The sequence below is a fragment of the Salmo salar genome, chromosome 01 (assembly GCF_965601325.2).
Source record: "Salmo salar chromosome 01, fSalSal1, whole genome shotgun sequence".
NCBI lineage: Eukaryota > Metazoa > Chordata > Actinopteri > Salmoniformes > Salmonidae > Salmo > Salmo salar.
The window spans coordinates 23,926,778-23,954,461 of NC_138291.1; the positions used below are offsets into that span (position 1 = coordinate 23,926,778).

At 43.1% G+C, this 27,684-nt stretch overlaps 1 protein-coding gene and 1 long non-coding RNA gene across 2 annotated transcripts; both read left to right on the forward strand.

Moving 5' to 3' along the window:
* Positions 1-401: 401 nt before the first annotated feature.
* clic4 (chloride intracellular channel 4) lies at positions 402-27,684 on the forward strand. The gene is made up of 6 exons (NM_001141817.1): positions 402-814; positions 20,600-20,709; positions 23,047-23,172; positions 23,315-23,421; positions 24,878-25,059; positions 25,869-27,684. The coding sequence occupies exons 1-6, from the start codon at positions 746-748 to the stop codon at positions 26,031-26,033; spliced, it is 759 nt and encodes a 252-aa protein (NP_001135289.1). The 5' UTR covers positions 402-745; the 3' UTR covers positions 26,034-27,684.
* Positions 5,985-16,732, forward strand: LOC106579268 (uncharacterized). Its single transcript, XR_001322622.3, has 2 exons — positions 5,985-15,415; positions 15,998-16,732. It is a non-coding gene; the product is annotated as an uncharacterized LOC106579268 (long non-coding RNA).

Below are 27,684 nucleotides of genomic sequence, written 5' to 3' on the forward strand. Positions count from 1 at the left end.
CGTTGCGTCATCCATAAGAACAGCCCTCAGCTGTGGTATATTGGCCATATTCCACACCCCCTTGTGCCTTATTGCTTATTAATTTTACAACTACCTTTTTTGCCAAAGCAGAAATGCTGAAAAAATTTGCTTGGCTACAGATGTATAGATTGGTCTGCTAATACTAGTAACGGCCCAGTGCACTACTTTTGTGATAAAAAATTACATTTTTGTTTATTGCAAGCACCCTCAGCACCCCTACTTCCCGCGGCTCTGCACTTTGCCCAAAGGCGCATGCCGCACAGAGAACGCAGCAGGCATCCTTCCTCCATCAAGACTCCTCTCTGAAACCCTGCCCACATTTTTATTGTTTGCTCTGCAGAGGACATTACGCCTTTAAATATTCTTCGCTCCCGTCCTCTCTTCATCCTACTCCAGCACTCAAGCGATCAAAAAGACTGAAGAGTCAGAGGGATCAACGATCGTTTTATAGCTGTTCTGTAACACCGAGGAAAGCGTTCAGTTTTGTAGACTGGCTGCACCAATAGCACATTGCTATATTTGTGGTCGACTTTCTCCTCCCAGCACCTCAGCACTATTGTGTGAGAATTGCAGCGAGTGTCCAGCTGGTCACTAGCCTTGGAATAGCTGTTACCCGAATACTGCGCGGAAAGGGGGTGGCGAAGAAGAGCGAGTAGGCTGAAGATACAAGTTTGTTGGAAGATAATATATATTTCATTTGGAACATTTTTAAGTTTAGTTCACAATGTCTCTGTCTGTACCCCATAATGGAATCAAGGCGGATAACGAACCCGTTATCGAGCTCTTTGTGAAGGTACGTCCCTGAATAGATTGTCCAGTAGCAGGCTCTCTTTCGGCCGTCGCTTTCGGCATTGGGAAAAGTTTAGTTTGTTATTGATCAATATTCTTCTTAATAATAAGTTAGCATAATTATTATTAAGCCTAAATTGGCAAATATATTTAGTAGTTTGTGGAGTTATCAGTAGAAAAATATATACTTTTATTTCTTGGAGTGCGTAGGACAGTTACAAAAGGGGGCTGTCCTTATTTATGTACCATTTGGTTTGAGTTATATTGCTGCCATTTGCTTGTAAAAACGGTTGCCTGGACAAGCGTAGTTTACTGTGCATAGGTCGACACAAGTCAACGAGTCTTGCAAATAACATGGTGATCAGTTTGCCCAAGCGTTTTAACATTTGTCACAATTTCAGTAGGTTCATTTTTTAGAAACTTTCCAAAGTGTGGCCATGTGGTTTTATGTCAGACGTGTAGGGCGGATACCACGGCCCTCTTCTCCCATCATAAGAGGGAGAGGAAGAAAAAAGCATCTCCCCTTTCAAGTGTGTCTCGATTTGGTACACATATTTTTTTCATGAATAAGCGTGAATTGTAAAGGTAATTGAAAGTTAAGCAATATCCCTTAAATCAGCGGAACATTGTCGCATACATTGTAGCACCGTTTGGTCGCATTATGGTCAAAATAATTGCTGCCCTAGACTTAAATACAGGATTCCGGTCGTGGGATATCTGGGAGGTTAGTTGTTTTTTTGTCATGTCGAGGCACACTTGAAAGGGGGATGAAACTTGTGATATTTGTCAATTGGAGAGAGAATTAATGAATATCTTTACAATTACTGTCTTATGTTTATTATTAGGGCCTGCTTAGGCTGATAATGATAGTGGTGTGGTGCAAATAAATGCAACAAAACAGGCTTTCCCCTCCTCAAGTTTATAAGAAGTCGGAGAGTAACTGCTCAAATTTACACAGAAAAGGGAAAGAAGCATTTGGCTCCCACAATATTCTCCCTCACCAAGTCTGCCAGAATGAGGATACCTCCCCCTTCATAGTTGGCATGCATTAGCGATGAAGTAGTACAGCTTGTTGTAGTGTATGTGAGGAAGCTCTTTGAACTTGCATTTCAATAAATCTAAAGTTACTAAATTAAAAAAAGGTATATGAACTAGACTAGAAAGTTGGGGACATCAGACTGATATCTGACTTAGAATAGGACTGAAATGTTTTATAGACTCCCATCCTCCTGTTTGTGATCTGTAAATGTTTTTAATATTCTTCTGCCAGTTGCTTGGCAGAGCGGGAAACGAGTTGGAGAGGGAAAACAGGGCGAGGGGGTGTGACCCCGGGGCAATGGAGGGGTGAGAGTGTTTGGGGGCCTGAATTCAATTAGGAAAAAAACGTCAGAGGCCTTTTGCCTGCAAACAAGCTTAAATGGTGCTGTAAACTCATTGCCCCCCTCCAATCAGTGTTTCACTAGTGATTATGATCATCACTGGTTATGATGCTGCTGACAGTGAGATCTTGATACACGTGGCTCTTTTCTGCATGAAAGGGATGAATGGCAATAGACAGACTCACGATCTGTCAGATGGCTCATTCACTTTTTGCAATATGACTGCAGTTATGGTGGACACACAGGACCTAGCAGTATGCCTTCTTCATCGGCCTGTGTGAGAAAGGAGACGGAGACAAATCTAGACCTAATTGTTTATCACAGATTGGTCAAAAACTCTTTGCCCAGTTCTGTTCGGTGCTTGGGTTCAGTAGACAAATGGGATCTCTCTCTTTCTCCCTCTTTATCCTCCTTTGTTCTCATCTACTGACAGAGGTGATCTTCAGCGTCCACGAGAGAGGCCTTTGTTGAGGGAGGATGAGTGTTTTGTATTGATAATGCTGGACTGTTTGCCTTTGGCCACTGGGCTTTCACTGCAGAACAGAAGACAGGGTGGTGTTAGCGACAGCCAGCTACAGCTAGCTAGCTACCTCAGAGTGAGCCACCCCTCGCATTCAGGAGCAGTTACATCATCCCTGGTAACGCCACACATGTGGCTACAGCCACTCTCCCCCACTCCTCCCTCTGTTACTGTGCTGTGTGATCTTTCTCTGCTGCACTTGTGTACACAAGATCTTCCCCCATTGTCCAGGTGTGTGAAACATGGTAAACTAATATCCAAATGCTAATTTGAGTGTCCCGGATTTTCTACTCACACTGTTTACTGTTGGTGTAGCCAGGAGTCTATGGAAATTGTTTGGATTGTAGAAGTGAGTTCAGGCCTCAAGGTTTTATAGATGCGGAATTGCAGAATTAACCTGACGTCAATTTAACCCTTGATCCCCTGCAGATTAATTATTGTTTTACAGTAGGCCTTCACATACAAGGGGCAGTAGTGCTAGCTGGCATGTTGAGGATTGTGAATTCTAAGTAATGGTGTTGATCTCAGTTGGCTCAGGAATTCCATGATTCCTCCTCATAGCAGTCAAATAGGTAATTATTCATGTCTGCCATCTGTTTGCTCATATGAGACAGTTTGATTGCAAACTGTAGTTGGGATATCTGGCCAAGAGAAAGTTGAACTGCAAGTGGTTGTGCAGAATGATACCCAGCCTGAGATTTGAATGAAGGCTTGAAGACTACATTGGTGTCGTTTTGATGGCTCAAATCCCACCCAACCCCTACCGTACCCATCCAGCCCTACCACACCTCAGGCTGAATCATCCCTCCTGACTACCCTCTCTGGAAGTGTGGTCACTTTTCCTTGATGACTCATATTATCTCGAGACTCAGGGCATCGGCCATTTATAGGCAGACAAATGCACAATGGCCACTCAATCACCCAGCACCCATATACCTTAGTTACTGAATGGAACATGAAGCAATACAGATGACTCCACAGATGAAACCAGAAATGACATGCTTTCAATCTTTAGTTTGTATGTTACCTTTGTATGCTGTCTCTCTGCCAGCAAGTTTGCCAAGGGCAAGGCTATTTCATGCTGGGATAAAGGCACAACTCCACCGCCTATCAATATTGACAACAGTGACAATAAACATCGGAAGTAATCTATTATGCCCCTGTCTGTGTTATGTGCCGCTGGAGAGAGTAACACGGACACCATGGCAACAGAGCCCAATAATGTACCATTCACCGCTTTTAAAGAACACCTGCAGGGATGTCTTCCCAGGATAACATACTGAAGGTCAGCACACTTCTCCCTCATTCTCAGACCAGAGAGATGTCATTACATGTGACTCCATGTAATGTGAGATCTTCCATCAAAGGTTAATAATAGTTTTGCATGAGAATTATTAGGAACATATTTGAATAGCGTGTACACTGGTAGAAGCAGAATATCTTTTGTTTAATCTTTGCCCTCCTTTGCCTGTGCTTAGTCATGTCATTATGTAGTAATTGTCAAAAAATGCAAGATCCAGTTTAACCACTCTGGGTTAACCATCAATAAACTGAACTGTTTTTTGGCCTCACAAGTATATTCTAGTATTAACTTGGCCTCAACTTTTTTTTCATGTCAATCTTTAATTTGCCCCTTGTTTGCATATTTACCTGAATCTTTCAGCGTAAGACATTTCTACCCCGGGGTGACAATTTGAAGCCAATTGAGAGTAGCCAGTTTTTATAGTCAAATCAATATAGCAGTTTATTCTCCCCAAGCACTATTGTACTGCTGCAGTCAGCATCATGAGTTAGGGGACAAAGATTAATGGTCTGTTGTTGTGTAGCGCTGCTGTTAACTGTGAGCGGTAGCTCTTCTCTGCACTATGGACTTGCTCCTCCAGCATCTGGGCTTCAAAATGCTTCATCATTGAAACTGTCAGGACTGGGCCTTGGCCAAATGGACCCAGCAATGTACCACAACACAAGATTAGGGGGATTTCTTATGATACTGTGTGTCTGTGTGCTCATGCCATCCTGTTCAGAGGAAAGGCTTGGTGCCTGTTGGGAGGAAGTTGCCATTTTAATACTTCTGGTCCCAAGCAAGCCCTCTGCTAATGAGGCATTTCTCGTGTAGGCCAATAACAGGAAACAAGATTGACTTAGAACAACAAGGAATGAGGGAGAATGATGGATAGGGAGTGAGAAAATGGAGAAGAGAGGGGGGAACATAGCAAAGGGTTTAGGATGTGTTGGGAAAGGGCAGGCAACAATTCGGACAGAAATATAACTTTATAGATCAGATTTAAACAAGTTTACAAATAGACATGGCCTCTGACATCTTTAGCTCTCTGTTACATCAACTTCACTAAGAGGGTGCTCGAGTGCTCAACCTCAGAAATGAGGGGAATCTACCCTCGGGGCAGGCAGTGTAACCCAATCTGTCACGACCCGATCCCCTCTGCTCATGTTTCACATGCTGCCTGCATCCTCACAGCAACACACTAGTAAAATGAGCGACAGTGAGCCATGCCTAGTGTAGATAACCCTTACTGAGCTATCCAAACATGGGTAGAGTAGCAAGGGACCAACCAGACCCATCCCTCCAACTCCCTCCTTCACTCTATCCACATCAATTTCTCTGTCATTTAAAGCCATGCGTATTGGTTTTCAGTGTCAGTGGGTGAACTGTTCTAGCCACTTGGTCCATAGTATGGTAATTATACCATATAACCTATACTTCTACACCTTTTACAATTGTGTGGATGGGCTACTCAAGTCAACCACTTACAGTACTTGGCATTGTTACTGTAAGAATGAGCTCATAAGTTTTGGGACATCTTTGTGTGTGTGCCAGACTCTGGATCAGAATGAAACGCTACAGTAGGTCAAAGGTGGGTTGTCTGGTGTTCTGGCCAGTTGGACCAAATGCTTAAAATGAGCAATGAGGCTGGTGTTTGTTTGTGTGTCCATGGTGCAGGCTTTGCTGCCATGTCAAACTGGCTAACACCCATAGTACAATGTTTGAGCCAAAGGGTGGTTCTTTAAAGTGGTCTAGACTTTAGCCATCTTTTCAGGGAACCACCACACTTTGTATTGACGTTGCCTCTAGCAGATGCATGTTGAACAGTGGAGGCTGCTGAGGGGAGGGTGGCTCATAATAATGGCCGGAATGGAGTGAATGGAATGGTATTAAACACAGTGTTTTCATCTGTTTGATACCACGCCATTCCAGCCATTATTATGAGCCATCCTCCCCTCCGCAGCCTCCACTGATGTTGAAGGCTACATGTAGCATTTTAATGATGGGTGTGTACAGAGTGAGTGGGACTGGGATGGTCGGTGAGGAATGCAGTGTGTGTCTCGGAGTCATCTGTCTGGGGTCTGTTATTTTGTAAGGCGGTGGAGAGTCACAGCACACCCTGACATCAGTGTTTGTGTTGGAACAAACTCTTTAAACGACAGTCACAGGGAGATGAGCAACACGGTTTCATCTTCACGTCTCCTGCACGTGTCTCTCTTTCTCCCTCCCCTGTTTCTGTCTTGTTCTTTGCTTTTTACTTTTCTTGAGTCACGTTTCACTCAACTTCATCCCTGACTTTCAGTTATAATTTCATACTGTGTTATTATTCTTAACCTGGAGAGAGTAATGGGTCATGTTATTGATAACTCAGTCAGCTAAATTTGATCCCTCTCCACCCCTCGGTCAGTGTCCCAATGAACCTTTCATGTTGCAAGCCTAACCTCCACTACCTCTGTAGGCCTGTCTGTCTGGGAGACGTTTGGTTCTGTCTGGGAGATGTTTGGTTTCCACTCCATGACGTCCACATGATTCAGAGGCACACCAGGGTGTGTTGCATTTCCTTCCCGTAGGGTCTGACTCCTCCACACTCTCATCCTTTGGACCACAGACCCAGCCACAGCCACCCAGCCATAGCCAAGTCCGCCTTTGTCCCAGCCCTTCCCTTCTAAGTAACAGCCTCACCTCAGCCAACTCTGCCTATACCAGTCCACCAAACCAAGCCCAACTTCAGCCAGCCCAGTCCTCCCAGCCCAGTCTGCATGCTTGTCCAGCCCAGTCCTCCCAGCCTAGTCTGCATGCTTGTCCAGCCCAGTCTGCATGCTTGTCCAGCCCAGTCCTCCCAGCCCAGTCTGCATGCTTGTCCAGCCCAGTCCTCCCAGCCCAGTCTGCATGCTTGTCCAGCCCAGTCCTCCCAGCCCAGTCTGCATGCTTGTCCAGCCCAGTCCTCCCAGCCCAGTCTGCATGCTTGTTCAGCCCAGAGTAGGCGTGACATAACATGATGTGGCTCTTCCCTTCCCAGAGGAAATTCCTCCTGTGTCACTGGGCGAGAGACGAGAGGAGAGCAGCGGAGCACTTGTTGGCCAGCCGGCCAGCTCCATATTTGGTAAAGTGTGGCTTGAATTTGAGCCCACCCAATTTAGAATGTTAAGTGTGAGCGAAGGGGAGGATATGACTGTGATTTGACTAAAATTAGGCCTGGAGCAGACTGGGCAGAACTCTCCAAAGGAAAAACAATAGACATGCTACCGGTCCCGGTCTAAAGCTTTGATCTCCCACCACTTTGGTGGAGTGGAGTATTCTGGCCTTTTTAAAAGGTTAGGTGGATGATCGTTATTACAAAGGCACTGATGAAAATGACCTGACTGGTAATTTATACAATCCCTAAAGTGAGTTGCTGAGAGAGAGGGAGGCGGAGTGGGACATCTCATGATTTTTATTGCTGATGTTCCTAGCCATAAAATGTTATGGGACGTGAGAAAAATACACTGTTTGTATATACCAGTTAAAATGCTGAGTAGCCAGTTTATTAAAATATCCTGAAGCTAACTACAGTGCATTCAGAAAGTATTCAGACCCCTTCCCTTTTTCCAAATTTTGTTACGTTACAGCCTTATTCTAAAATGTTATAATTTTTTTTAAATCCTCATCAATCTACACAAAATACCCCACCCATAATGACAAAGCAAAAACGAGTACATTTTTTAAATATAATTTATTACAAATAAAAAACATACCTTATTTACATAAGAATTCATACCTTTTGCTATTAGACTCGAAATTGAGCTCAGGTGCATCCTGTTTCCATTGATCATCCTTGAGATGTTTCTACAACTTGATTGGAGTCCACCTGCGGTAAATTCAATTGATTGGACATGATTTGGAAAGGCACACACCTGTGTATATAAGGTCCCACAGTTGACAGTGCATGTCAGAGAAAAACCAAGACATGAGGTCGAAGGAATTATCCGTAGAGCTCTGAGACAGGATTGTGTCGAGGCACAGATCTGGAGAAGGGTACCAAAAATGTCTGCAGCATTGAAGGTCCCCAAGAACATAGTGGCCTCCATCATTCTTAAATGGAAGAAGTTTGGAACCACCAAGACTCTTCCTAGAGCTGGCCGCCCGGCCAAACTAAGCCATCGGGGGAGAACGGCCTTGGTCAGGGAGGTGACCAAGAACCCGATGGTAACTCTGGCAGAGCTCAATAGTTCCTCTATGGCAGTGGTTCCCAAACATTTTATAGTCCCATACCCCTTCAAACATTCAACCTCCAGCTGCGTACCCCCTCTAGCACCAGGGTCAGCACACTCTCAAATGTTGTTTTTTGCCATCATTGTAAGCCAGCCACACACATATGAAACCTTATGTGTTCATAGAAAATTGTGAATAACTCACCACAGGTTAATGAGAAGGGTGTGCTTGAAAGGATGCACATAACTCTGCAATGTTGGGTTGTATTGGACAAAGTCTCAGTCTTAAATCATTTTCCATACACAGTCTGTGCCTGTATTTAGTTTTCATGCTAGTGAGGGCCGAAAATCCACTCTCACATAGGTACGTGGTTGCAAAGGGCATCAGTGTCTTAACAGCGCGATTTGCCAAGGCAGGATACTCTGAGCGCAGCCCTATCCAGAAATCTGGCAGTGGCTTCTGATTAAATTCAATTTTCACAGAACCTCTTGTTGCAATTTCGATGAGGCTCTCTTGTTCAGATATCGATAAGTAGACTGGAGGCAGGGCATGAAAGGGATAACGAATCAAGTTGTTTGTGTCATCCTTTTCAGGAAAGTACCTGCGTAATTGTGCAGCCAGCTCACTCTTGTGCTTCGCTATATGACATTTGACATTGAGCTTGAGTTCATTTGCACACAAAAAAAATCACTTCTTAATCATAGCCTCGATTTTGTCCCGCACATTAAATATAGTTGAGAAGAGTCCCTGTAATCCTAGATTCAGATCATTCAGGTGAGAAAAAACAGCACCCAGATAGCCAGTCGTGTGAGAAACTCGTCTCTCAATTCAAAAAAACATGTCAATACTTTGCCCCTTGATAAACAGTGCAGAAAATACACGAGAGTTCAGGGCCTTGCTTTAACTAAGTTAGCCATTTTCACTGTTGTGTCCAAAACGTCTTTCAGGCTGTCAGGATTTCCCTTGGCAGCAAGAGCCTCTCGGTGGATGCTGCAGTGTACCCAAGTGACGTCAGGAGCAACTGCTTGCACGCGCGTTACCACTCCACTATGTCTCCATGTCATGGCTTTTGCGCCATCAGTACAGATACCAACACATCTTGACCACCAAAGTCCATTTGATGTCACAAAGCTGTCCAGTACTTTAAAAATATCCTCTCCTGTTGTCCTGGTTTCCAGTGGTTTGCAGAATAGGATGTCTTCCTTAATTGACCCACAATAAACGTAATGGACATATACCAGGAGCTGTGCCAGGCCCGACACGTCTGTTGACTCATCCAGCTGTAACGCATGGAATTCACTGGCTTGTATGCGAAGCAGTAATTGTTTTAAAACATCTCCTGCCATGTCACTGATGCATCGTGAAACAGTGTTGTTTGATGAGGACATTGTCTGTATAGTTTTTTGGGCCTTTTCCCCCAGCATTGTCCCAGCCATATCCGCGGCAGCAGGAAGAATTAAGCCCCTTCTTATTAATGGTATCTGTTGCTTTTATACGTCTTACTACTCGAAAGTCGTCTTTATTCTCGCTCCAAAAACTCCTGTGGCTTATTTTTCAAATTGTCATGTTTCGTTTCTAAATGTCTGCGCAAGAGTGAAGGTTTCCCGCGAGAGAATAACGGTTAATGTGATTGGATGTTAATTATTTGACTAGTCTACCTGTATTTGACATTGCGTTGTTATTTCGCTGAACACTAGATGGTTTAATTCGATTTTTGGCAGTGAAACAAGATTACTCAGGCGAGAAAAAAAACTCACCCAAATGTATAGCCCCGTTGGAAAATATAAATGTACTGTTTGAAAATGTGAAAAATGTTATTACATTTAAAAAATATATATTTATTTTCGTAAAAAATGTGAATCACATTTTTTGGGGGCGTACCCACGGCGGCATTGCGTACCCCAGTTTGGGAATACCTGCTCTATGGAGATGGGAGAAACTTCCAGAAGGACAACTATCTCTGCAGCACTCCACCAATCAGGTCTTTATGGTAGAGTGGCCAGACGGAAGCCACTCCTCAGTAAAATGCACGACAGTTTGGAGTTTGCCAAATATCACCTAAAGGACTCTCGGACCATGAGAAACAAGGTCCTTTGGTCTGATGAAACCAAGATTGAACATTTTGGTCTGAATGCCAAGCGTCACATCTGGAGGATTCCTGGCACCACCATGCTGTGGGGATGTTTTTTAGGGACTGGGAGACTAGTCAGGATCGAGGGAAAGATGAACGGAGCAAAGTACAGAGATCCTTGATGAAAACCTGCTCCAGAGCACTCAGGACCTCAGACTGGGGTGAAGTTTCACCTTCCAACAGGACAACGACCCAAAAGAACACAGGAGTGGCTTCGGGACAAGTCTCTGAATGTCCTTGAGTGGCCCAGCCTGAGCCCGGACTTGAACCCGATCGAACATCTGGAGAGACCTGAAAATAGCTGTGCAGCGACGCTCCCCATCCAACCTGACAGAGTCTGAGAGGATCTAAAGAGAAGATTGGGAGAAACTCCCCAAATACAGGGGTGCCAAGCTTGTAGAGTCATACCAAAGAAGACTCAAGGGTGTAATCGCTGCCAAAGGTGCTTCAGCAAAGTACCGAGTAAAAGGTCTGAATACTTATGTAAATGTGATATTTCAGTTTTTTTATTTGTAATAAATTTGCAAACATTTCTAAAAACCAGTTTTTACTTTGTCATTATGTGGTATTGTGTGCAGATTAATGAGGGACATTTTTTTTTAATAACGTAACGAAAAAACTATTTAATAATGTAACGAAAAATTGATCTGAATACTTTCCAAATGCACTGTATACTGAACAAAATATAAACGCAAAATGCAACCATTTCAAAGATTTTCATACAAGTAAATCAGTCAATTGAAAAGAAAATATTTGGCCCTAATCTATGGATTTCACATGACTGGGCAGGGGTGCAACCATGGGTGGGCCTGGGAGGGCATAGGCCCACCCACTTGGTAGCCAGGCCCAGCCAATAAGAATCTGTTTTTCCCCACTAAAGTCCACCCCCCCCCCCCTCCAGACGATTCCACATGTGAAGAAGCCAGACGTGGAGGTCCTGGGATGGTGTTGTTACACATGGTCTGCGGTAATGAGGCCGTTTGGACATACGGCCAAATTCTGTAAAACTATGGTACAATTCTCTGGCAACAGCTCTGGAGGACATTCCTGCAGTCAGCATGCCAATTGCACGCTCCCTAAAAACTTGAGACCTGCGGCATTGTGTTGTGTGACAAAACTGCACATTTTAGAGTGGCCTTTTATTGTCCCCAGCAATGTTCCCTCAAATTGTTTTCGGCACTGAGCAAACTTGAACGTTGTGAAAATTCTCTGCAACTTCCAGCGCACGTTTACTGTGAACACTTGAGGCTGTACCTGCTTTAAGTTAGTTTTAACAGTGGCCAAGTGGGCTAATGTGGCTATTTGGTCATAATGTAGGCCTACCAGAGTGGCCTACCATCAAAAACAATGGAGAAAATGTATCCCATAACATTTTAACATGGCAATAGTGGTTCTGTCATTCAGCCTACAGTAGCAGCCGATGTGGGATGTTCAATGTAGGCCTACATAAAAAAAAAACATTTGAAAAAAACATGCTTGGCTTGACATTAACCTGTTTATCCACTTGTCCTTCAGACAAGGAGGTGACTGAACATGTTTTTTGTGTTGTTTGATGCAAGAAACCACTTTACAAAATAAATGCATTATTATTCCAATACCATTATTACAGAGAATCAGACAAATTCTGCTACCCTCTGACTATTGGCTACTTAGCTTATTAAAGCCTGTCTAAAAATACAACACTGCCCCTTCAAGACAAAAAAAAACTCTTTACTTGACTCGCTTTTCAAAGATGTCTATAAATGTACACGTTTTGTGCTCTTGTAGGAATAAATCACTCCCCTATTGCTGGCTACAAATGATCTATAACTGGGCTAATAGCGCACTAACTAGCAAAATATGAACAAAATGTGCACACGTGTCTACATGCATCTCTGGCTTTGATCTCAAAACAAGCGTATCCACTCACGACTACAACTGTAAATACAGTCCAGTTCAATGTAAATGGCACATATCCATATATGGCAATGGTCTATTTCCATATAGACTTACTGCAGCTCTGATTGGTTATGCTGCACTGGTCTGTGTAGAGTACGGGCTGAGTCGTATTCAATAGAATCCTACTCCGATGCATTCTGCCTACAACATAATCTCTTGTATAGTTAGTTTTCTTTCGGTATGTTGCATTGAAAGTGGCTAATATTGCGTTGATTCGATCACAATTGCCACAGTAAAGGAAACGTTGATAGTGTTAACTAACAGGAAAACTCAAAGTTGAGTGAAGTTCAATCTCGTGCTTCTCTTAGTCTTGGGCTACTGTGCACCTGCACACGCAAGCAGCTTAGAGGGAACATAAGTCCCCAGCACAAGGTGCACCTGTGTAATGATCATGCTGTTTAATCAGCTTCTTGATATGCATCACCTGTCAGGTGGATGGATTAACTTGGCAAAGGAGAAATGCTCACTAACAGGGATGCAACCAAATTTGTCCACCAAATTTGAGATAAATAAGCTTTTTGTGCGAATAGAAAAATCCTGGCATCTTTTATTTCAGCTCATGAAACAGGGGACCAACACTTTACATGTTGCATTTATATTTTTGTTCAGTATAGTTGAGACGTACTGTACCATCAGACTTGACATGGCTCAAGATGGTCTTTACACCAGTAGCTCTACCATCAGACTGTGTCAGGGGGGAAGTGATATCATGATCTTTGACCCCTCCACTGGTGACATGGCAGTATATGTGGCTCCTGTAGACGGGGGAGGGAGGGGAGGGCTGACTGAGGTCTCATTGTGCGCCGGTGGGCGTCCCTGGACATTCTGTGACTTCGGCATGAGTCATCCTCTCCAACGAACAGACAGCTGTGTGCGTGTGTGTGCATACACGTGTCGATCCGTGTCTCTTTGTTGATTCAGGTTCTCTCGTTACTTTGATATCAAAAGCCTAACATTCATTGGTAATTGTCAGCTGTTGTAGCACGTGTTGCTTGCTGTAAGTGAAATAGGCCTATTCAAAGCAAAAGAACATTGGGACAATGTGGAATCTCTGAGGAGTTTGTGGAATATGATGCAATCATCAGCAACTCCTGACTAATTTTAACATGAAAAGTAAGGAGATAAATGGATAGTGCTAGGCTATTTCGTGTAGTGAATGATACTTGTTCAGTAATATTTCTAAGTAAGTACTGTGGGATTTAAGTTTTCTTACCACATATAACATGTAAAATTACAACTACTGCTGAATCCCAGATTCTGGTTTGTTTTCTGGAAACTGTGTGATCTCATGACCATATTAGGTGCTGGCCCGAAATAATAATTTCTTACCTCACTTCAAATTTTATTGGTCTGTTTTTTTATCCATTGACACCCACAGAACTGTCCACAAACAGAAGAGCTCTGTGCCTTTCCTCCATATTCCTGCTTGTTATTCCCCACAAGGACCTCTGTATTCACACTGCTGAATCTAATGGTTCTGAGACACTGCTCAGAGCAATGGATACTTGAGAGAGAACAGTGTTAAGATGGCCTGTTCCACCACTCAGAGAGACAGAACTAAGCCATGATTCATTGACAATTAAGGGCTTCAGACACGGGTTACAGTGACACTGAACTGTCTCATTACGCACACCTGATTCCAATTCCCCTGATGAGTAATTGTATACATGTGGCCTCTGTTCACAACTGTCTTGTCGGTTATTGTTCCCAAGTTTGTTGGTCTTGTCAGTGCCTGTGCTGTGTGGTTTTGGCTTTCGTGCTGAGTGTATTGTGTACTCGTTATTATGGGTCTCATCCCGTGTGTTGTTGTGCACTTGTTATTATGGGTCTCGTCCCTTGTATTTATTTGAGTTTTTAACCTCGCTCTTTTGTTTGGGTTACAGCCCTGTGTTTTTGTGTACGTGTTTGTTTTGGGCTTCGTCCCTGTGCCTTTCATGGCATGTTTTATTTTTGGGTCGAGTATTAAAATCCCCTCTTACGTATTCCAGCGCCTGTCTCCAATCATTTATACAACGTGACATTTAATATGACGTGTAGACTATTTGAAATTATGTGTGCTTCTTACATGCACCTTCATGTTTATTCAAATACTTTTCATTCAAATCATATGATTTGGTTTCAATACTTCAAAACCAAATGGTAGGTCCAGGTAGTCACAAAAATAGATGGATGTTGGTTAAATTGTGATTTTAATGATTGGTGCGAATTTGGAGCGGTAGTTTTTTTCTTTTCTTCCTGTGAGCGTGGAGCGAGCGGTTGGAAAGGACATGGAGTGACTTCATGAGCTGGATTTCCAACCGCTCAACTCCGCTCACATACTGTTCCTATGTCTTAAAAACAGTTTGAGTTTGTTGAAGAGGTTGTGGAAGAAGGATGAGAGGAGAGTGCCAAGCAGCATGCTGCTTCAGAAGCTAACAGTGCTGAGAAGGGTGTGGTTTGCGCTCTGCTTTCTTTTCCCCTAGACGCTTCTCACCCACTCAATCTAGCCTTTTTGTCTGCCTTTCTCCTTAACTAGGTTTATGCTAATTCCACCAGTCTATTCTATTCCTGTATTCCCTCCTACACCATTCTCCCTCCCCTCTCCTCTGTCTCAGAGAAGTAGGGCTGCAGGGAGTCTCAGTCGGAATAGCAGACTAGGGCTAGGTACATTGCCGGAAACACACATGTCAGAGGGCTGTCTGCTCTTTGCTGCTGCAGTTCCAGTAGACAGCATCCCTGCCATGTTCTGACACAAAGAGAAAGGGTTTCTCAGCTGCTGCACTGTGGCTGGCCATCTCTGACCACTGGCTCTGCAGCCTGAGGAGATGAGCTCACTCCTAAAGCTGCTGCTCACTCCATTCATCTACTGAACATGGCTGAAATCCACGGCTGTATCCAAATACCAATACTTTCGTCCTAAATAGTAGGCTGTTTTTGAGTATGTAACATTTCGAAAATCAAATATACTTTAAATACCTGGATGTCATACTCATTTCGGATTTGACGACAGTTGATCATCTGTTGTCAATTAGATATGGTGATGCCCAACTGAAATGAACGAATAGCGGGAACAACGGAATGACGCATTTCACAGCCACGATGCATTGGAAGAGGATGGACCGCAAGTTTTGAGTACATAACTTGGAAGATGGCGAATAGCAAAGCTTCTACGGTGGTGTTCAAATGTAAGTAGTTTTTGTTCTCCTTAAAATTATCACAACTATTTCATCGTACATACATTTTTGAAAACCGATCTGCAGCCTGCTGCCTACCATGCCTTTAGCTAGCTACATGCTGTAGTAGGTGTAGAAGTTAACTGTTAGAACAGTAACCTTAGCTACAGCGTTACTTGCTGTTGAGCGACAACTTCATATTTAATGTTAGCTAGCTAGCTGCTACTTGTTGTAAATACCACTAGCTACAACGTTAGTAACGCGGTAGCCTACATTCCTATTTTCCAAAGCGGTGCTGGTCCCAACAACTCTTTTAGTTCACCTGACGTTGGTTCATCTGCGTTGAGCTGATTGTAGCGTTCATGCCATGCAATATTAGTTTATACCTGAATGGTTACCGCCTAAATGGGTCTTGTTTCATTGCACACACAACCTGTTATGGTGTAAGTAATGGTAAAATGCACTACTTACTGTTTCACCTTGGCGCTCCAATTTGATAATGTATGTGGCAGCCTGGCTATCTACAGAAAGTTCACACAACTCTACTTGGCTCATGTTTTGGTTAATGTTGTACTGCATCTTATGTCTTTTCAGGATCTACATGAAGGAGTGTGAGCTGGAGGGGCCACTATCACCTGCATGGGTGAAAAAGAAGTGGGAGAACCTTAAGCAAAAACACACAGTATGCTACTTACTGTATGTTAGCTTGACATTTATTGCTGTGCTGTACTTGGCTAATAAAGTTACCTTTTTCTCTGAGAGCACCAACACTTTCCAATATATTTCCTATGCTTCAACTGCACATTCATGTATATAAGTGTGAAGAGAAACATGTTAGAAAGGTTCACGTATTCCAGAGAAATGTACTGTAATTGGCATAATACCAGGGCTTTACATGTAGTATGTTTGATGCTGAAAGTGATTTTTCAGGAGTTGAAAGCTCCCCCCACTGGAGTCAGCACTGAGGGAGGGGAGGCCACAGCTGCATCCTAGAAGTGGTGATGGATGAGGCGCTGCCACTCCATCACCCCACCGGTCATGGACATCATCTCCTCATCCTCCCAAGGTGCAGCTGTGGGCTCCTCTCCCTCCCAGAAATGTCCAGATGTGGAGTCGGGGAGAAGGAGCGGGAGAAGGAGGTGACTGCCAGGGAGGCACGTCTTATGACCATTTTAGAGGCCATGAAGTATTTTTATGTATTTTGTATGTCATTTCATTTAGCTATTCATTTTCTAATGTTTTTGGTGAAGTCATTTTTTGGTCAATTTCAGTTTTTTTCATTGAAATGTGTTTCTTGTTTGTAATAAAACATTTTATTTGATACCAGTACATCCACTGTTGGTGTGTTTTACTTTCAATGTTCAAAAATACATTCGTACATCTGAGCTATCTTGTTGCAGGTGCCTGGTAACGATTAGATAACTTGAAAGGAAAAAGAAACCTACACACTGATCTTGCTAGCATCACTTTTTCTATCGAAACTTACGCTTCGGCCTCTTGGCCTTCGTCAGAGATTTTTGTTCTATTTTTTTTTGTTCTAAATAAACCATCTTTGGTATAGTAATTGATAATTCTATAGCGCTTTTCATCTCCCATTCCTTTTAAGCTTCAGTTGACTCTTCAATTGATACTTGCATAGACCTACAGTACACAAGTTTACCCCTAATACGTTGTTCTAAATGCTAGCTAATATTAGCCCAAAACAACACTCCGGTGTTAGTGAAAGGCAATGGAGAAAGGTTACTGGGTGGGGATATAAATGATCCTGTCCGGTTCATATGTGAAGCCATAACAGATGGTGCATTCAAGACAACTGGGGAAAAAACATGCTCTGACTTCTCTGAGCTGAAGATCACTGATGTCGCGATTTTTTCCCCCAGTCTGAGCTCATTGTTTTAAGAGTTCCCAGTTGTCTTGAACGCACCGAAAGTATCTGTTTCGGCTGTGGCATACTTTTTACCAAACAGTACGTGATAAATAGTGCGTAGTACTAATAGTACACAGTATGCACTTTAAGTAAGTAGTAGGCAAGACAGATTTCAGACATGGCCCATGTCCTTTGTTTACATACCATTTTATTCTGAAAGATGCCATTCACATGGCTACCTCTGTGCAATGATAATCAGTTCTTTATTATGAGTCTGGCCTCCATCGTCATGGGAATAGTCACCGTGTTATGCTGTCATTCCTACCCCTGACACATAGTAACCAACAAGAATACAATCTCTGGATGAAAGCAGAAAATAACACATTGTTGTCTCTATAGTCCCACAAGTATCAGCTACTGGTCTCTTGTTAGATAACAATTGCCTGAGGTTCCATACAGAGCAATACGATTTGATGGCAAGCCTTTCATACACAGGAATCGAATCATAAGGAGGGGACACTGAACAAAGGCTGTGATCTAATTCAACCTTTTGATTTATTGAATTGAGCTCTAACAACAGAACAGCAACTCCAGCCTGTAGCACAGCCAGCAGGCAGATCAAACAGAGAGAACACACTGGGCCTCCACACCACAGAGAGACAAACAGACTGTCTGTACACACCAGCAGAGTGCTGTTAGCCGGACACACTGCCAGGAACATTCTGGAAACAAAGTTCCCTATTCATTCACAAGATTACTTCAGGCCGTACCTCTTTTGAAAAAGGTTTTGGCTAGGTATTATTTATCGGATTTCTAGTGGTAGAGAGGGACGTTAGCTCCATCGGAATAAAAATAAAGTTTTATAAATGTGTCATGAAACCCAGCCCTATCTTGGCACAGGTCCGTCAGTCCATTACTCAAAAGGCTGTGGTATGCCATTTTAATTAGTGTATTTGACATTGGAATGGGCCTGAATCTCAGAGAAGAATTTTCCCTTCCTCAAGATGCCCTCTGCACTGGCCAGAGGGAGAGACATGGAATGAGAAAGGGAAAGAGATGGACAGGAGGCTAGGTTGAAGGGAGGGAAGGCTACAAAATGACTGACAAGACAAAGAGACACAAATTGATGAGCATGCCACCTTTCAGTGAGCCAAGACTTGCTAAAGTAATAGACAGTGAGAAAAGATACATTCCTTTTCTTAATGCTCCGATTACCTTCAGTCCCTGTCCTTCTGAATGAATACTGGGCATTCTTCAGAATTAACTGGCACTGAGAAGAATGGCATTCTTCTTTGTGCTCACCGTCTATGGAACACTCCATAACCAGTTCTGTAAATCTGGAACGGGGGAAGATTTTGACAGTGTGAAAGGGGCTGAGACCATGGCTTGAGTTGATCCTCTTAAAAGAGGCATAATGAACTGGGACATTGGGGCTAATGTCAGATAATTTTTGTTTCATTTTATTGAACCTTTATTTAACTAGGCAAGTCCGTTAAGAACAAATTCTTATTTACAAAGACGGCCTATAGAAGACATTGTAGTGACAGTCAAATTATTTGTGTTTTGTAGTTTGGGTGTCAATCTCCTACTAATTACTAGTAGGAGTCAAATCAACGGTGATTGGCTCCTCCAGCTATAGTACGTTTGTTTACACAAGCAAGATCTTTACTCATGAATATTTAATTTCACTTTCCTAATTAGTAACTACTACACACGTGTAACATATTAATATTACATGAGAGAAGGATGCATCAAAAACTCCCTCTCTTCGATCTACCGTTTTTTCCTTACTCTGACAACTGTTTCTGCACACACAACCTAAGCTGTAAACTGGGATTTGCTTGTACTCTAGAGCATCATTGATATGGACCAGCTTGAGGTGGATGAGCGGGAGGGAGAGAGGGAGAGAGTGCTGGCGGTGGTAGTTGGAGAGCTCTCTGGTGTGTTTATAGGACAGTGTGTCTGCCAGCGGAGTGTTTAGAATATCTCTCTCACTGCCTCATTTTTACTGCTGGGGCTGGAGGCCTGTGTACACTATCATAATGCACAGTAGTAGTTTGTCATGAAAGGGAGGTGAAGGTGGCAGATCTATTTTGGGTAAGGAAAATCCCAACGTGAAAGTGGGTAGTTGCTTGTTTTTCCCCACATCCAGAGATTGTCTGAGAACAGTTGGATACTTTGTCCATGTCTCTTGTTTGGAAGGCATGTAGTCGATTGTTCATTTTATAAATGACATTTTATTTAACCTTTATTTTAACAGGGACTCAAGCTGAGACCAATTGTCTCACAGATTAGCCCTGTATATACATCAATACACATCAAACACATCAGTATGCATGTGTTACAAATCAAAATACCTTCAGTGATGTTGTCATGGTGATGGTTGAGCACAGTGATTAGGCACTGGCAGACATACTGTATCATCCCCCCTCCCACTCAAATACATCAGACTCTCTCTTTAGGTCTAAAGAAACAAGAAGCTGTCCAGCTCCCTCTCAGGGACCCTCTCAGTCACTTCAGGGGTTTGTGTTCCACTTGGCTGCCTGGCAGTGTGGATGAATGGAGGCAGCTTTGGAAGTGTGCTAAAGCGTTTGAGACAGAGGTTGGCCTGCTCTCTGGGACTCAGGGAGCTAGTCTCTAATCTGTGTGAAAGAATCATTGTCTGCTCAAAATATGTCACGCCCTGACCTTAGAGAGCCTTTTTATTTTTCTATTTGGTTAGGTCAGGGTGTGATTTGGGTGGGCATTCTAGTTTTTCTATTTCTTTGTTTGCCGGGTATGGTTCCCAATCAGAGGCAGCTGTCTATCGTTGTCTCTGATTGGGGATCATACTTAGGCAGCCCTTTTTCCACCTTTAGTTTGTGGGATCTTGTTTTTGGTACTGTGCTGTGTAGCTCTACTGAACGTTACGTTTCGTTTGTATTTGTTTTCGGTGTTCATCTAATAAAGTATGATGTACGCCTACCACGCTGCACCTTGGTCCGATCCTTCCATCGACGAGCGTAACAAAATAGGTCAGTGCAGTAAAACACCTCTGGTCATTGGAGATTGTAGAACAGAGGTCTGATAATATCAGTGTTCCAAGACTTTTATCCATTTTAAGGCTCAACCTTGACTTGATTGTGATCAGTTTACAAGAGCCATTTAAATCTTTGTCAGCCATGTTGGATTCCCTGCCTCTTATCCTTCCAGCCATGGTGCATTTTCTTTGTGGTTGTGTGAAAGGCTTGTGTGAATATTTTTTTGTTTGTTGTCATTTTAATAATGCTGATAATGCTGATGTAGTCTTACCTAATCTAACCTTCTTCTCCGCTCTCTCTCTCTCTCAGGCGGGAAGTGATGGCGAGAGCATTGGGAACTGCCCGTTCTCCCAGAGACTCTTCATGATCCTGTGGCTGAAGGGAGTGGTCTTCAACGTCACCACAGTGGACCTGAAGAGGTGAGGGAGACACCAGACGTCACACTAGTTCACTTGCTCACTACTCCAACACACGTCACACTATCTAGCTAGCTCAGTCCCCCAGAAGGGATTAGCCTGCTACTCCTCCTCAGCTCTCAACTAGCTCGTGGAAAGCCAGGGGAATATTCTCTCTCATTGGCTCTCAGAGCTTTTCGGGGCTCTCCACTAAGACCTTAGCAGCCTAGCAGAACACTTTGAGCCAGCCACACCTCAAACAGCCACACCGCCCTAATTGCTTATTTGGTTTTCTCATGACCTTTCCAAACCCGAGAAATCTGGAAAATAAACAAGCTGCGTTTTGGAGGGGCTAATTGTGGTTGTGCTCACTTCCTCCCTAGATGTTATTTTTCTTACTCTAAAACAGGATCTAAAAGGATCATCTTCCCCTCCCAAAGTCATTTGAACACTATTTAGCCTCGGCTGGAACTATACCAAACTTTCTTCCCCACGTTCACTGTAATGCTGCCTGGCAGCTCCTTACCCAGCCATTATGTCCCTCTATGAGTCAACCTGATTATTTTTCCTCTTCCCAGGCCAAGGCTGCTGGCATATGTGTGATTATTTTCAGATATGGTCAAATGAACTCTTCATTTCCATGGGCCTTTCATCATTGCTGTTTGACTCAGACAGTCCAGTATACAGCAGGCTCTCTGAAGTGGTTTAGAGGGGAAAGCTCATCCACGTAGATGCTTTGCATCTCTTCTCTTGAGAGAGCTCAGAAACACTGCTACCTCTGCCAGGGTCAGTCCTGAGGGTAATCTAGACAAGACTGAGTAGTACACAGAGCAACCTTCTTTTTTACTTCTGGAGGCACCAGAATGTTGTCTATGAATGTTGGCTGTGAATGTTGTCGTTCGGGTGTCTGTGAATATATTTGCGCATGTACGTCTATGTCTGTGGTGAGGGTGTGTAATGGGAAACAAGCTTCTGGAGGTCTTGTAAAAGGCAGTGGAGGATGTCCGCCCACTTAACAGTGTCTGTTTCCCCCTCTGTCAAACATGTCTTTGTTCAGCTGTTCAGACCAGGACTGATAAAGGCTTCACTTTTTCTCCAGTCAACTGAAAGACAAAGTATTGCAAGAGTGTCTTATTTTATCCCTTTTTATTGCTATATTGAACTAAGACAGTACATTTTATTTACTACCATTCCACATTGATGTGATTGTGAGTAGCCCATTTAGTAAGGAAAGATGTAGAATTGGGATTTCTAATCTTAAGTTTTGCAACCTTGGTATGGAAAACTATTTTTGGCCCAATTCTATGACTAACATGTCTATGATTAAAGTGTTTTTATTTATCTTGAGAGAACACTTTTACCTCCTCCCCCTTAATGTTGCCATGGGGCAAGTGCTTCCTGTGCTCATTCCAAAGGGTTGAGGTCACTTCCTGTTTTGGTGCCCCTGTGACTTGTTGGTCCTATGAGTGTGTTTCACATCTCCCCTTATAGGGACATCTTACGCACATCACATTGCATTTTGACTTGGCTTGCATGTGACGCAGTCTCTATGAATAGGTCAGTGGTAGGCTGTTCTCTGCATAAAAGTTAATTTGCTCCACATTATTTTGTCAATTAACTCAGTCATGGCAATGCTAATACTTCTACACTGTAAGACCTAAAATATTTTTGTTTTGTAATTTAGTGGTTTGGTTTGTGTGGATCATTATGAAACATGACAAAGGGCTTTGTGCTGTTGACGGGTCCTTCATCACATCCTCATTATGTTGTGTGTGTTCTCATCATATCTCACCTCCCAGATACCTGGAACAAAACAAGCCTGCTCTAAGCACTGCGGACAGAGGAATGAACTTGGCATACATGCACAAACACACGCACACAACCCTGTTGAAAAGAAATTCCAGTCCAGGGTCTGTGTGTGTGAGGGGAGCGCTAGAGAGGGCTAGAAAAGTCTGGAACAGTTGAGCATGGAACTGGGACAGGGAATTGTCTCCTGTCCGTGGGCCACAGCCACCTCCACTGACCTGAGAAAGCAATAGAACTGTGCCCTGGGAAGAAACAGAATAACCCTAATGATTGTTGATGATTGTCACAGACTAGACCGAGACGAGATGGATTATAGGGATATAAAGTGATAGGTTAGTGAGTAATCAGTGACGTCTCAGTTGTGTAGTAGTATAAAAAGTTATCCCCAGGGGGAACTTGGTTTTGCAGCAAAGTCATCCATACAAACAAGACAGACATTTCAACAACATTAAGGACTTTACACAGTATAAGGCATGTATTGCATTTGGCTGATATGGGTATTTACCAGTCTGTTGTGACATGCCCACTAAATCCCCTGTCTTTTCCTCTTCCCAGGAAGCCTGCAGACCTCCAGAACCTGGCCCCAGGCACACACCCTCCCTTCATCACCTTCAACGGGGAGGTCAAGACAGATGTCAACAAGATAGAGGAGTTCTTGGAAGATGTCCTCAGCCCACCCAAGTGAGTCATCTCGTCTGGGTGGTAACAGCTCGTCACGCCCACTAGGCACATCACACTGCCTCCAAGTGTAGATACCTAGGTTACAGTATACACTCTGCTTGTTTGAGATCTAACCAGGTGTATCATCTGTGTGTGTGTGTAGGTTCACCAAGCTTAGTGCCAGACACCCTGAGTCCAACACAGCTGGGATGGACATCTTTGCCAAGTTCTCAGCCTTCATAAAAAACTCAAAACCCAATGCCAATGAAGGTGAGCTTCCACTCCCTATAACATAATTAACAAGCACACATAAACCTGTGTGCTTCAACAGTTCTGTGGTTGCTAGGTGACAGCAGTAGCCTGAGGTCATTGGTGGCTGGGTGACGGGTGACGGGGGGGGGGGCTGACATGTCAACATAGAGCTTTTGTTCTCTGTGGTGGCCTCTCTCTGTCCTCAGTACCATTCCTGCCACTGTACCCCATGTCACCTGGCTGGGTTCTCTAAAGAAACAACCAAACGGCCTGGTAAAAACAACAGAGCGAGATGGTCTGGAAATGAGCTCACAGCAACTCTCTTGTCTCCCCTGGCTTTTAACATGCATGCCACAGCTATAAATATATTGCCAACAGACATGTTTTGTACAAGACAACAGATGACAGTATACTGTAGCTTTGCCTCAGTCATATTGGCTATTGTTTCTCTGTCTGTATGCCATGTTAATCTGGGGTAAACTGTTTATGACACAGTATCAGTTCATGTCCTCTGGTATCTTGGATGGAATGGTTTCTTTCTATTCTCCACCCTGTGGAAATATTGACCGATCATGATGGTTGGCTTTGAATATCTTCTGGGCTATGTCAACAGTACTTTATTGCTGAAAGTCATATCTGAATGATAAGCATGCACTATTTATAGGACAGTCACACTGTAAAATGTAAAACACAATATGCCCAGTCACACACTCTCCAACTGTCTTGAATACATAACATTCCAATAAGTCGAATTCGCTCAGTGAACCACAATAAGTCCAACCCCTGCTATCTATTTTGGTTGTATGAACTACTCCTTATTTGGGCTCTCAAGATAATGCCAAAAACTGGGATCAAGGAATGTACTCTCTCAAAGTACTTCAGCAAGGCAGCTTAAGTTCTGCCATCTTGCAATAAAATGCTGCCCTCGCGTGGCAGACTACAGAACTGCTGTGTATCCTGTAGTGTCGGTTTGAAAAGTGGTCTAGAATACTCAACACAATGCAGGCAGGCTGGTTTGTGAATGCTATATGCAGTTGACAGTTGTTGTGCTAGTGTTGTGGAAATTACCACCAGGGACACCTGAAGTCAATCTTAAATGAATCATTCTTTAGTATCAGCAAGCTGGAGAGGTTCCAATAAACTTAATGCAAAGTAGTACACGTCTGTCAGGAGCTCCGCCGGGGCAGTCCCGATACTTCTCTTATATACTGCTTACACAGACAAGTTATATTTAATATAGCTTATTCATAATTATTTCATTAACATTTGGTTCATGCATGTGACCGACCAATACCTCAAGGCTTCTTCTCTCCAAGCTGAGCCAAACAGGTTATACTGATACTGATGGTGAGGATTCCTCCCAGGCACAATCAGTCACTTGCATGAACCCAGTAAAATTGGTTATTAGAAAAGCACAACAATAAAATGTTCCTTCACATTAGTTAGATGATAAATGTTCCTTTTTTTGCTGTAGGTCTGGAGCGTGGGCTGTTGAAGACCCTGCAGAAGCTGGATGAGTACCTGCGCGCCCCACTGCCTGACGAGATCGACCACAACAGCATTGAGGATGTCAAGATCTCCACTCGCAAGTTCCTGGATGGTGACAACATGACACTGGCTGACTGCAACCTCCTTCCCAAGCTGCACATCGTCAAGGTAAGAGCAGAGGCCAATAAACATCACATTATACACTGAGTGTACAGAACATTGTATACTCACTGCTCTTTCCATGAGATAGACTGACCAGGTGAATCCAGGTGAAAGCTATGATCTCTTATTGATGTCACCTGTTAAATCCACTCGATCAATGTAGATTAAGGCGAGGAGACAGGTTCAAGAATAATTTTTAAGCCTTAAGACAATTGAGACGTGGATTGGTGTGTCTGTCATTCAGAGGGTGAATGAGCAAGACAAAAGATTTAAATGCGTTTGAACGGAGTATGATAGTAGGTGCCAGGTGCTCTGGTTTGTGTCAAACTGCAACACTGCATAGTTTCATGTTCAACAGTTTCCTGTGTGTATCAAGAATGGTCCACCAACCAAAGGACATCCAGCCAACTTGACACAACTGTGGAAAGCATTGGAGTCAACATGGGCCAGCATCCCTGTGGACCGCTTTCGATACCTTGTAGAGTCCATGCCCCGACGAATGCCCCGTCCATGCGCAACTTAATATTTTGAAGGTGTTCATAATGTTTGGTATACTCAGTGTACACACACAGTTGTGTTAGCGAAGTCCCTATAGTAATCCCCCAGCTAAGTTACCTGTGCTATTCTTATGGTAAAATGGAATGCTTGTTGGACAAATGGAGTGCATCTTGACACAGCAAAGCCCAGAGCACTTAGTGATTTATGCGTTCTGCTACCCAAATCATTTTGTACCACCCTTGGCCTACAGAGGGACCTCTTCTCTAGAAGTTTATCTAAGACTAAATTAATTAATCAATGTCCCCCTCCATCCACAGGTGGTGACCAAGAAGTACAGAGGCTTTGACATCCCCAAGGACATGATGGGTATCTGGCAGTACCTGCAGAACGCCTACACACACGAGGAGTTCACCAACACCTGCCCCAGTGACAGAGAGATCGAGATCGCCTACCAAGACGTGGCCAAGAGGCTGATCAAATAGGGCCCCCTGGGACTGGTCTTTTCAGACACGAGAACTATGGACTACCTTTCCTTTTCTCCTCATTTAGAGCAAACACAATGCATGAGCTCCTTTGTTCTTACTTTCCCTTTTATTTTTGGAGATCTCTTGAGTACATGAAGCAGCTCAGAAAGTTTACTGACGGTCCATTGTTTATCATCTTTTTTTGTTTTCTCTTTGATATGATGATTTGATTGGCGATTTGATTGGCGATCTCCCAGATCAGACGCAGGCTGGTGTGTATCAGAGCTTATCAGTGTTGGAGGGCAATCTACACACACTCCTTATGAAGTGACCTTCCGACTGACCCTCTGTCTCCTCATGGGAATATGGTCACAACCTGTGTTTTTCTATTTTCTGTTCAATATTCATTTGGTTTTTAGGCTTGCTATGAAAGTGAAAATTACAGGGCTGATTTTGTGTTTTGGCTACAGAGTTGATTTATACAGTATTGAAAGATTCCGTGTTTTTGTCTCTAGAGGATAAATGAGGGCAGGTTTCACTGCATGTAGACAGACGCTAGGCCAAACCACCGAGTTTGACATATTGGTGCGATATGCTTCATTTTACTGTTGCGTTGCTTAAGTAAATTGCAATAACTATAATAGAAGTAAGGCTACATGTTTTCCATGCTCTGATACCATTTTCCTTCCTTGACCTTATGCTGAGCTCTGTCAGGGCTTTCCACGATGTACCTGTACCAGGTGCTTGGATGAGATGTTTTCAGCTCAGGACAATGGAACCTGAGATTAATGAAATATGTAGCAATGAAATATTAGAAAATATCTAGCAAACAAAACCAACCATTTAGAATTCATCCTGGCATTGCCTCACATCACTGCTTCATATAGACACTGACACTCTGGGCAGTGAAGCTCCATTTTTACCAGAAATAGCATGTGTTTTTTATTTTCTCCTGTAAAGCATGAAGGGAAGTCTTTAGCTTGTGTTGTTCTGGCAGCAGTGGTAGCTTATATTATTCTTCAGCCACCAAAAAGGGCACATTAATTCTGGTCTCACTGTGGATCGAATGACTCCTGCTATCTAAACTAGTGAAGTATAAAAACCACACACTTTCTCTTTCTCCCATAGAATACGGAAGAATGGTAATGTGCAGTCAGGCATCAGGAAAGATGACACTAAAGATATTTATGAGAAAAGGAATTGGGGAGAGGAGAATGGTAATGAATATCATGTAGGATTTCATTTTCTCATTATTATGAATGCTCTCAAAGGTAGTGAATGTATTCTTTCGTAGTTCCAAAATGCTTTAGTGTGGATAAAGCTAAAATATATATTTTGTTTTATCTCCCCGTGTTTTGCCGCCATCTTTTCAGACATTTGTTGTAATACACATTTCATAAAAGGAATTGTAAATATTTGTTTTGATTATTCAGAATTCAATGTGTACACTTATTGGTTTGAATTTGGGGAAAATAGGCATTTTTTACCTGCTTGGGTTTTAATACTAGAAGACATCTCCTCTGGCCTTTTTTGTTTTCTCCAGCGCAGGTTTTCAAAAATCACTGCAATGACGACATGTGTATGTCAATGTCAGAAGAAAAGATCCAGGCTATGTCATGGCTTTTTTTTTAACAATATTGACTTTATTGAAATAAACCTCTTATTGGCA

Excerpts from the sequence above, each read along its gene's own strand:
- clic4 (NM_001141817.1), top strand. The coding sequence starts at position 746 with ATGTCTCTGTCTGTACCCCATAATGGAATCAAGGCGGATAACGAACCC. Across the intron at positions 23,173-23,314 it reads GATGTCCTCAGCCCACCCAA|GTTCACCAAGCTTAGTGCCA; the intron begins GTGAGTCATCTC and ends GTGTGTGTGTAG. Across the intron at positions 25,060-25,868 it reads CCAAGCTGCACATCGTCAAG|GTGGTGACCAAGAAGTACAG; the intron begins GTAAGAGCAGAG and ends CTCCATCCACAG.